This window comes from Gigantopelta aegis, chromosome 6 (assembly GCF_016097555.1).
Source record: "Gigantopelta aegis isolate Gae_Host chromosome 6, Gae_host_genome, whole genome shotgun sequence".
Lineage (NCBI taxonomy): Eukaryota > Metazoa > Mollusca > Gastropoda > Neomphalida > Peltospiridae > Gigantopelta > Gigantopelta aegis.
The window spans coordinates 93,335,966-93,348,304 of NC_054704.1; the positions used below are offsets into that span (position 1 = coordinate 93,335,966).

The 12,339-nt window shown below is 37.9% G+C and overlaps 1 protein-coding gene across 4 annotated transcripts in view; it reads right to left on the minus strand.

Moving 5' to 3' along the window:
- Positions 1-12,339, minus strand: part of LOC121376041 (sodium- and chloride-dependent glycine transporter 2-like) — a 106,752-nt gene that overhangs the window by 68,016 nt on the left and 26,397 nt on the right. For 2 of the 4 annotated variants that reach the window (XM_041503812.1, XM_041503810.1), the window contains exons 5-9: positions 8,170-8,304; positions 6,523-6,626; positions 5,305-5,429; positions 4,475-4,587; positions 947-1,075 (exon numbers count right to left, since the gene is read on the minus strand). The exons of the other annotated variants lie outside the window; for them this stretch is intronic. In XM_041503812.1, coding sequence (XP_041359746.1) covers positions 947-1,075; positions 4,475-4,587; positions 5,305-5,429; positions 6,523-6,626; positions 8,170-8,304 — 606 coding nt within the window. The remainder of the gene's footprint in view (positions 1-946; positions 1,076-4,474; positions 4,588-5,304; positions 5,430-6,522; positions 6,627-8,169; positions 8,305-12,339) is intronic. 4 annotated transcript variants of the gene reach the window in all.

Here is a 12,339-nt window from a genome sequence, read left to right on the forward strand (position 1 = left end):
TTTTCTGTCTTCTTCTTCATCTTCTTCTCTCTCGTGACCATTCAGTAGTGTACTGTATACACTATATTTCATGACCATTCAGTAGTGTACTGTATCCACTATATTACATGACCATTCAGTAGTGTACTGTATACACTATATTTCATGACCATTCAGTAGTGTAGTGTATCCACTATATTACACCACCATTCAGTAGTGTACTGTATCCACCACCATTCAGTAGTGTACTGTATCCACTATATTTCATGACCATTCAGTAGTGTACTGTATCCACTATATTACATGACCATTCAGTAGTGTACTGTATACACTATATTTCATGACCATTCAGTAGTGTACTGTATCCACTATATTACACGACCATTCAGTAGTGTACTGTATACACTACATTTCATCACCATTCAGTAGTTTACTGTATACACTATATTTCATGACCATTCAGTTGTGTACTGTATCCACTATATTACATGACCATTCATAGTGTACTGTATCCACTATATTTCATCACCATTCGTTAGTGTTCGCAGCTTGACGTACCCCAGTAAGTAGTTGAATCATGTCAAAATAGTCAAACCAGCATAGTGATTATTCAAACCAGATTAGAACCAATTGAAGTATATTAGTAGATAGCTGAATCAGACTAGTAAATAATGAATGAACCAGGCTATTAGTAAATAGTCGAATTAGACTAGTGATTGAATCAGACTAGTAATTAGTCGTATCAAATACGTAGTCGAATTTCTTCTTCTTCCTCTCTCTCTCTCTCTCTCTCTCTCTCTCTCTCTCTCTCTCTCTCTCTCTCTCTCTCTCTCTCTCTCTCTCTCTGACTGTCGAAATAATCGTAAAGACACTATACGGTCATAGTTTGAAATTGCATTCCTTTCAAAACGGGTGTATTCACGCTCGTGCATCATCCACCCACTTCCTTCAATAATAACATACTTACATTTGTGCAGAACAGGAGACCAATAATAAAAAAAAATGAGCAAAGGATTGCTGTGATGATGATTCTGAATCGGAGAAGTCTCGGAAACGAATCCATAATTCCAGTCACCACAACCTCGACATTAACAAACTGAAAACAAAACACCAAAGATTGCAGTGAGATGGTTTAAATGCTGGTCTCAATGACAAGGACACGGAACTAATAATTTAACGAGCACGTTCAGAGAAGGCTGTTGTAGCACACGCCTGCCTTGGGCACAAATTCTGATGTAGGCCAATTTTGTCGCCAAAGAAAAAGGGAATTTTGATCTCAAAATCAATACAGATTGATAAAATAGATGCTAAATATAGACGATGTCAACTCTCAAGTAATTAACTCTATCAAAGTCAACGTTTATCTGTCATGACTTCACCTATCACGTTATCTTTGTAATGAATCTTCCTATGGTGCTACGGGTAGAGCTAACGCTAATGTTGATTATCAACATACAGTCCTGTTACATACGACTGTTATCACACAGTTGATTATCAACATACTGTCCAGTTAAATACGACTGGCATCACACAGTTGATTATCAACATACCGTCCTGTTACATACGACTGTTATCACATAGTTGATTATCAACATACTGTCGAGTTACATACAACTGGCATCAGACAGCTGATTATCGCCATACTGTCGAATTACATACGACTGGCATCAGACAGCTGATTATCAACATACTGTCGAGTTACATACGACTGGCATCAGACAGTTGATTATCAACATACTGTCGAGTTACATACGACTGGCATCACACAGTTGATTATCAACATACTGTCGAGTTACATACGACTGGCATCACACAGTTGATTATCACCATACTGTCGAATTACATACGACTGGCATCAGACAGTTGATTATCAACATACTGTCGAGTTACATACGACTGGCATCACACAGTTGATTATCAACATACCGTCCTGTTACATACGACTGTTATCACATAGTTGATTATCAACATACTGTCGAGTTACATACAACTGGCATCAGACAGCTGATTATCACCATACTGTCGAATTACATACGACTGGCATCAGACAGTTGATTATCAACATACTGTCGAGTTACATACGACTGGCATCAGACAGTTGATTATCAACATACCGTCCTGTTACATACGACTGTTATCAGACAGTTGATTATCAACATACTGTCCAGTTACATACGACTGGCATCACTCAGTTGATTATCAACATACTGTCGAGTTACATACCACTGGCATCACACAGTTGATTATCAACATACCGTCCTGTTACATACGACTGTTATCACACAGTTGATTATCAACATACTGTCCAGTTACATACGACTGGCATCACACAGTTGATTATCAACATACCGTCCTGTTACATACGACTGTTATCACATAGTTGATTATCAACATACTGTCGAGTTACATACAACTGGCATCAGACAGCTGATTATCGCCATACTGTCGAATTACATACGACTGGCATCAGACAGTTGATTATCAACATACTGTCGAGTTACATACGACTGGCATCAGACAGTTCATTATCAACATACTGTCGAGTTACATACGACTGGCATCACACAGTTGATTATCAACATACTGTCCAGTTACATACGACTGGCATCACACAGTTGATTATCACCATACTGTCGAATTACATACGACTGGCATCAGACAGTTGATTATCAACATACTGTCGAGTTACATACGACTGGCATCAGACAGTTGATTATCAACATACCGTCCTGTTACATACGACTGTTATCAGACAGTTGATTATCAACATACTGTCCAGTTACATACGACTGGCATCACCCAGTTGATTATCAACATACTGTCGAGTTACATACCACTGGCATCACACAGTTGATTATCAACATACCGTCCTGTTACATACGACTGTTATCACACAGTTGATTATCAACATACTGTCCAGTTACATACGACTGGCATCACCCAGTTGATTATCAACATACTGTCGAGTTACATACCACTGGCATCACACAGTTGATTATCAACATACCGTCCTGTTACATACGACTGTTATCACACAGTTGATTATCAACATACTGTCGAGTTACATACGACTGGTATCAGACAGTTGATTATCAACGTACTGTCCAGTTACATACGACTGTTATCACACAGTTAATTATCAACATACTGTCCTGTTACATACGACTGTGAATATCAGCATATCGTCCTGTTACATACGAATTTTATCACACAGTTGATTATCAACATACCGTCCTGTTACATACGACTGTTATCACACAGTTGATTATTAACATACCGTTCTGTTACATATATATATATATATATAACACATATACTAAAAGGCAAAAGTTATTGTGATTGTTTGGAGTAATAAATTTGTCAATGGATTTGTGGATGTAAACCTGAGAAAATGTGCATGAAATAGCTCAAAGAAATGCAGCCAAGCAGTTGTTGCAGCGATTGCATGCTTTGAGCAAGAAACATGGAATATTTGGGAGAAATCCTATCCAGTGTTCACCATAAAAGGCAGACATTCAGTCGCAAATCATTGCCACTCTGTGCGGCCTTCAGAAGTCCAGAAGTCAGAAACCCCTGGCCAAGACACATGGATCCTAACCACGCATCTGCGAAACAGGCATTCCCAGGAACTGTCTCCAGCGTTTAGTGGCCTCAATGAGACGACGGTGCCAGGCCTGTATCAATGCTCAAGATGGACACATTCGCTACTGACTGGGTGAACTTCCCTCTGGACCCCCTCTAGTGATGTGGCCCATTTGCATATGGCAGGTGCGCCCTTCTCATGGGCTATTGCTTGTTTCCATACCTTCGGACATTTCTCTTTCCATATTATAACGTTTCATACACGGCAATAAAAACTTATCATCTTTTGTGTGTCACAATAACTTTTGCCTTTTAGTATAGTTCATTATCAACATACCGCCCAGTTACATACGACTGGTATCACGTGGTTGATTATCAACATACGGTCCAGATACGTACGACTGTTATCAACATACTGTCTAGTAACATACGACTGTTATCACACGGTTAAGCATCACCATACTTTCCAGTTAGATACGACTGTTATCACATTGTTGATTATCACCATACTGTCCAGTTACATACGATTGTTATCACATGGTTAAGTATCGTTATGCTGTCCAGTTCCATACGACTGTTATCACAGAGTTGATTATCACCATGCTGTCGAGTTACATACGACTGTTATCACATAGTTGACTGTCCCCATACTGTCGAGTTACATACGACTGTTATCACATAGCTGATTATCACCATACTGTCCAGTTACATACCACTGTTATCACATAGTTGTTTATCACCATACTGTCCAGTTACATACGACTGTTATCACATAGCTGATTATCACCATACTGTCCAGTTACATATCACTGTTATCACATAGTTGTTTATCACCATACTGTCCAGTTACATACCACTGTTATCACATAGATGATAATCAACATATTGTCGAGTTAGCTGTGAGTCGAGTTACCTGTGAGTCGAGTCCCACTGTGAGCAGCATGACGAAGAAGATGACAGACCAGAGTTGAGGGATGGGCAGACCGGACAGAGCCTGAGGGTAGGCGACAAACCCCAGCCCAGGACCTACGAATTTTGATAATTGAAAGCATACATTTTATTTATTTAGATTATCCATTTTCGAACATCCTAGAAATGCATGTATCTCTGTTACACAGATTAGTTTTCACTTTTATTGATATTTTTAAAGCATAACTGAATCACTTACTGTGCAACACTATATGGTATTTATGTCTAAAAGTTAAGAGTTGTGTTTGCTTAAAATTGTAGTTTTGTGACATCCAGTCAAGGGAAATTTATTTTGGAGTATAGAACTTCGTTCAGCACTCAACGGTGTAAAGTTGTAAAGCTGAAAAATGGCTCAAAAAACAGGTTCAACATGAATCCGTCTGTTATACTTTTATTTTGATATATTTAAACAGCTTACTTATTGTGAATGAAGGATTGATTGGATTGATCTGGCAGTCAATTTCTACTGAGAAAACAATTTATCCCATAGCATCTGAAGGTATATAGACCATATGTTTTAATTTTAAGTACACGCCATAAATGTTAATGTCTAGAACATTATTTTATTCCAATTTTACTTACAGTTTTTTGTTACTGGTTTCAAAATCTAGAATATATGCAAACAATATAGTGGAGTGTAAGATTTTGTTTCTGTCGTACTGAATAGACCAATGATATGAATCAATATTTAAAATAAATCAATAAAAAAAAAATCAACTTTTGTAGACCATAACAGGAGGCAAGTACGGAAACAGCTCACCGATGAAAACTCACCGGATGACACTACCTCCGACACGTGCACTCCCTGACGGTGCGCCATTGCTCCGAGGATTGTAAATATGACGAAGCCAGCAAATATGCTAGTACCTTCACCAACAAAGGTAATCACAATTGAATCTCTACAATGAAAGAGTCACGCAATGAAGTGTAAATAGAAAGAAATTGTCGGCTTAACAACACACCGGCTTGATGACACCCTAGCACGAGTACTCTGACGGTAAAATAGCTAAAAAATACGTTAAAAACCCCAAGAGAAATTCACTTTTTAGTCGTCTTTCACTGTGACTCGACGTCAATTCCGAAAGCAAACGGCAAGATGTAGGGGCATCGTAAAATAAACATTGATACCATTCAATAGAAAATCCAATATTGCTTTTCAAATATCTCTCTCTCTCTCTCTCTCTCTCTCTCTCTCTCTCTCTCTCTCTCTCTCTCTCTCTCTCTCTCTCTCTCTCTCTCTCTCTCTCTCTCTCTCCCTCCCTCTCTCTCTCTCTCTGCATATGTGTATGTGAATATCTATCTCTCTTTGTGTGAATCCCCTGCGCGTGCTGTAACCTCACCGTGGTGCAGGGGTGTAACATTCTCTTTGAGAATGGCCAATACAGCACAAATTGAAATTTTTAGTAAAAGTGAGTATCTATCTGTGATATTTGTATTTTTGCACAGTTCTTTACACTGTGTTTTTATTTAAATAGTTTTATATTGATGATGATCATCATTTGTTTGCATTACCATAGTTTGACACCCAATAGCCGATGTATCTTTCGTGCTGGGGTGTCGTTCAACATTCATTCATTCATTCTTTGTGTGAATCTATCTCTCTCTATATCTCTCTGCCTCTCTCGCTCTCTCTCTCTCTCTCTCTCTCTCCTCTCTCTCTCTCTCTCTCTCTCTCTCTGCATGTGTGTGAATCTCTCTCCCTCTCCCCGTCTCTCTCTGTCTCTCTCTGTCTCTCTGTCTCTGTCTGTCTCTCTCTCTCTCTCTCTCTCTCTCTCTCTCTCTCTCTCTCTCTCTCTCTCTCTCTCTCTCTCTCTCTCTCTCTCTCTCTCTCTCTCTCTCTCTCTCTCTCTCTCTCTCTGCATATGTGTGTGAATATCTATCTCTCTGCATCTGTGTGTGTGTGTGTGTGTGTGTGTTTGTGTCGACAGATAATTATGACGAGCATCCTGAACCCTACCGCTGATTATACTCAAAAAGTACAGCCGACCTTACCTTAAACAGTTATTGTTGAATTTGTTGTAGCTGGCCATGGTGATGAGGCCGCCCCATGTTGGACCGAGAGAGTAGAACACCTGAAGACACGCCTCAAGCCATACCTAGAAGAAACGACCAACGACCAAAATGTCTGGCACATACTCATACTGTGCGCCACACGATAACGGAGGAAATTACAAAAGGACGTTTTATACAAAGACAGAAACAAATGTTTTATTAAACGACGCACTCAAAACACATTTATTTACGGTTTTATGGCGTCAAACATATGGTTATGGTCAACACAGATATTGAGAGAGGAAACCCGCTGTCGCCATTTCATGGGCTACTCTTTTCTATTAGCAGCAAGGGATGTTTTATATGTACCATCCCACAGACAGGATAGCACATAACACGGCCTTTGCTACACCAGTTGTGGAGCACTGGCTGGACCGAGAAATAGCCCAATGAGTTCACCGATTTGTACAAAGAAGAAAACAGAACAGAATTTTTGATAATATAGTTAGCAAATCTTGATATAACATTACTGGGAAACCAAATCCAGTTTGGGCTACTTTCGAACATTAGGGAAACTAGATACATATTAAATATACAGACACAAAAACTATATTTAGTAATATAATTTAAGACGTTAAAATATTTTATTAGTTGGAACCATCTAACAATGACAGCAGGTTCAGGATAGTATAATACTTCGCAACTGCATGTAGCCTATTTAGCAGGTAAACAAAACAAAAAAACATTGAAATTATAGTTGATCGCTTACAGAAGATACGGTAAACACGCGTACCATAAAAGATTGCAAGAAATGCGTATGAGCTGCAAAGACAATGATGAAAACAAATAGAAAAATAGAATCCGAGACAGAGAAAGAAAGACAGGGGGAGACAAATAGAGTCCGAGACAGAGAAAGAAAGATAGGGGGAGACAAATATAGTCCGAGACGGCGAAAGAAAGATAGGGGGAGACAAATAGAGTCCAAGACAAAGAAAGAAAGATAGGAGGAGACAAACAGAGTCCGAGACAGACAAAGAAAGACAGGGCAGACAAATAGAGTGCGAGACACAGAAAGAAAGACAGGGGAGACAAATAGAGTCCGAGACAGAGAAAGAAGACAGGGGGAGACAAATAGAGTTCTAGACAGAGAAAGAAAGACAGGGGAGACAAATAGAGTCCTAGACAGAGAAAGAAAGACAGGGCAGACAAATAGAGTCCGAGACAGAGAAAGAAAGACAGGGGAGACAAATAGAGTCCGAAACAGAGAAAGAAAGACAGGGAGATACAAATAGAGTTCTAGACAGAGAAAGAAAGACAGGGGAGACAAATAGAGTCCGAAACAGAGAAAGAAAGACAGGGGGATACAAATAGAGTCCGAGACAGAGAAAGAAAGACAGGGAAGACAAATAGAGTCCTAGACAGAGAAAGAAAGACAGGGGAGACAAATAGAGTCCTAGACAGAGAAAGAAAGACAGATAGAGAGAAAGAGAGAGAGATAGGGAAGGAGAGAAGAGAAGAGAGAGTTATCAAAGCGATTTTATCACCGTGGTAAGTTCAACACAGCTGAAAGAGATGAGTCTATGCAGAAACATTTTTCATTTACTTCATGGAAGTAAAATAGAAACGTGTTTCCGAAACGCAACATACCTGAACTTCTAGTAGCTTGCTGAAATCTGGTTTTAAGAAAAAGATCAGCCCATCTACGGCGCCCGGCAGCGTCAATCCTCGTATGAGAAGAATCAACAAAAGAAGATAGGGCAGAGTGGCCGTCACGTACACAACCTGACGAAAATGGAAATCAACTTAATCACAGTCATCAAACGTATTGACCTGTCCAACATCACAATTCTTTGTAGTGAGAGTCTACGAGACGTTACTTAGTTTTCTTGATTATTCTAGCCAGTGCACCACGACTGGTATATCAAAGGCCTTGATGGGTGTATACTACCAAATCAAATCCCATAGACGACAATAGTAACATATGTGGCTAAAACTCCTACCTGCAACGTATCAACCGACATAAACGCCACGGATATAAATACTACCACCCCTTACACTTAAAATGAATCAGAAAAAAATGGGGGTCAAGCTGCTCGTTTCTGAGATAACGGGTAGCGTCTGTGACTACCCTAGTTTCGCACAAAATTCGAGTACTTTTTTTTTACAGGTACCCCATACATGTTTCAAGCACAAGGCTACTTGACACATTGGTACTAGATGAAATAAAATTGCAATTTTTTTTTACCCAGATGAAACTATTATTTTTTACAACCAACACACTCACATTTATAACCAATCACAGGACGTGTGGTGTTCACTTCTCTATCAAAAGTTGGGTGCACCTCGAACTTTGACCCAGCCGGAAGTTATTTGGTTTAGTACTACCTATACCGATAACATACATGTTTCAAAAAGTGTCCAGCTATGTGTCTTTATGACAACCAGGATCTGGTGTATTCTGACATAAACTGACAACCTCACTGAAACCGTTGTTTCTACAGTGCAACCTAATATAATGTACACCTCAAAAAGCATATATATTGCATATAGTTTTGTACAAATGCAATATGTCATATTAAACAATAAAATGTTTTAAAATAAAACTCCTGAAGATATTTACTTTCAGTTGGGTGTGTGTACTCAGGTATATATGTAGAGACAACAAAGATAGCCAGAGTACCTCTACCCCTTTAAAGAATTCCATTAAAACACATGCACTTGATTGACCCCTAGATTATGAAGACCTTAACAGGCACATCGAAGAAATATCAGTATTAAAAAAATACACCGTCTGAGGAAGGAAACACAAACATGACTGTACCTGTATGAAGTAATGACTTAATGTCCTGAACATTAGTGTTGGGAGGAAATCCTGTATGCTGGGTGTGGGTGTCTTCAAGTTACCAGGTGTGGGAATTTAAAACCATCGGCCATGCTGATTTTCATAATGAACCATCAAAACTATTGGCAGCCACCAATATTCCTGACTATATTTTATTGATAGCCTACTGTAGTTGGAGGTTTTAATAGTTGTGATATCTGGAATAATCATGCAGCTTTAACACATTTATTTTTGATTAATTACTGAAAAAAACTATTTTTAAATGACAAAATTACCCGAACATCTATTTTCTTGCATTATTTTCTAATCCGGATGAATACAATATGTACATTAGATGTATTCCTACAATCTGTAATCCAGCATTTTATTTAGCTAGTAACATTAGGTAATACAGCTTTAACAATAAAATAAATTATCAACTTAATCCAAGGCAGATAATCAGATCTGAAAAAATTGGTTCTGAATCTAGTATAAACTCAAAATGCTTTTCATGAGAGCTAACTAAGTGATTATTAAAAAAAAAAAAATATCTGGAGATCTAAGTATATGTTTAACAACCTTATTGTTATGTACAAATAAGAACAGAAGGCACAATAGTGACAACAAATTTAATTATGTTTTTGGTAAAGTTTTTCTTAAAATTTACTTTAAATTTTGCATAAAACTACAAATTTGTCTAAAATATAACTTAGCACCCTATAAATATGTCAAAATGACAATAAAAATCAACTTCTTTACAAATTTGAGTTTTCAGAATTCATACATAAAAAATTAACAATGTTAATGGAAACTAAAGACATTAACCCACTATTGGGACATGCTATTTTTAATATAAAAATAAATTGCTATTAAAATCTTAGTTCAGGTTGCTTATATATAATACCATATTTAAGAGCAGTTGTATATGGCAAGTCAAATACCATGTAAAAAGAAATTATTGAAATCTTTACAGTATGAATTATAGGCCAAAACCAACTTTTCTTCAGTGCTAACTTTGATTCAAACTCCATTCAGAGCCATGTACAGAGATTATTGTCAAGGTCAAGGTCATTGTGAACTTGCATGATCGAGTGATGGCTAATTAATCAACCAGTATAGTTTAATTAAATAAAATGACAAAATCATAATATTTTTTATTATGCACTGAATATGTGCTATAGGGTGTATACTACCAAATCAAATCCCATAGACGACAATAGTAACATATGTGGCTAAAACTCCTACCTGCAACGTATCAACCGACATAAACGCCACGGATATAAATACTACCATCCCTTACACTTAAAATGAATCAGAAAAAAATGGGGGTCAAGCTGCTCGTTTCTGAGATAACGGGTAGCGTCTGTGACTACCCTAGTTTCGCACAAAATTCGAGTACTTTTTTTTACAGGTACCCCATACATGTTTCAAGCACAAGGCTACTTGACACATTGGTACTAGATGAAATAAAATTGCAATTTTTTTTTACCCAGATGAATGGTGGTGTAATATAGTGGATACAGTACACTACTGACACTATGGTGGTGTAATATAGTGGATACAGTACACTACTGAATGGAATATAGTGAAATTCCACTACAGTACACGACTGAATGGTGGTGTAATATAGTGGATACAGTACACTACTGAATGGTGGTGTAATATAGTGGATACAGTACACTACTGATGGTGGTGTAATATAGTGGATGTACACTACTGTGGTGGTGTAATATAGTGGATACAGTACACTACTGAAAATATAGTGGATACAGTACACTACTGAATGGTGGTGTAATATAGTGGATACAGTACACTACTGAATGGTGGTGTAATATAGTGGATACAGTACACTACTGAATGGTGGTGTAATATAGTGGATACAGTACACTACTGAATGGTGGTGTAATATAGTGGATACAGTACACTACTGAATGGTGGTGTAATATAGTGGATACAGTACACTACTGAATGGTGGTGTAATATAGTGGATACAGATACATGGTGGTGTAATATAGTGGATACAGTACTACTGAATGGTGGTGTAATATAGTGGATACAGTACACTACTGAATGGTGGTGTAATATAGGGATACAGTACACTACTGTGGTGGTGTAATATAGTGGATACAGTACACTACTGAATGGTGGTGTAATATAGTGGATACAGATGGTGGTGTAATATAGTGGATACAGTACACTACTGAATGGTGGTGTAATATAGTGGATACAGTACACTACTGAATGGTGGTGTAATATAGTGGATACAGTACACTACTGAATGGTGGTGTAATATAGTGGATACAGTACACTACTGAATGGTGGTGTAATATAGTGGATACAGTACACTACTGAATGGTGGTGTAATATAGTGGATACAGTACACTGGTGTAATATAGTGGATACAGTAATACTGAATGGTGGTGTAATATAGTGGATACAGTACACTACTGAATGGTGGTGTAATATAGTGGATACAGTACACTACTGAATGGTGTAATATAGTGGATACAGTACACTACTGTGGTGGTGTATATAGTGGATAGTACACTACTGAATGGTGGTGTAATATAGTGGATACAGTACACTACTGAATGGTGGTGTAATATAGTGGATACAGTACACTACTGAATGGTGGTGTAATATAGTGGATACAGTACACTACTGAATGGTGGTGTAATATAGTGGATACAGTACACTACTGAATGGTGGTGTAATATAGTGGATACAGTACACTACTGAATGGTGGTGTAATATAGTGGATACAGTACACTACTGAATGGTGGTGTAATATAGTGGATACAGTACACTACTGAATGGTGGTGTAATATAGTGGATACAGTACACTACTGAATGGTGGTGTAATATAGTGGATACAGTACACTACTGAATGGTGGTGTAATATAGTGTACAGTACTACTGAATGGTGGTGTAATATAGTGTGGTGGTGTAATATAGTGGATACAGTACACTACTGAATGGTGGTGTAATATAGTGGA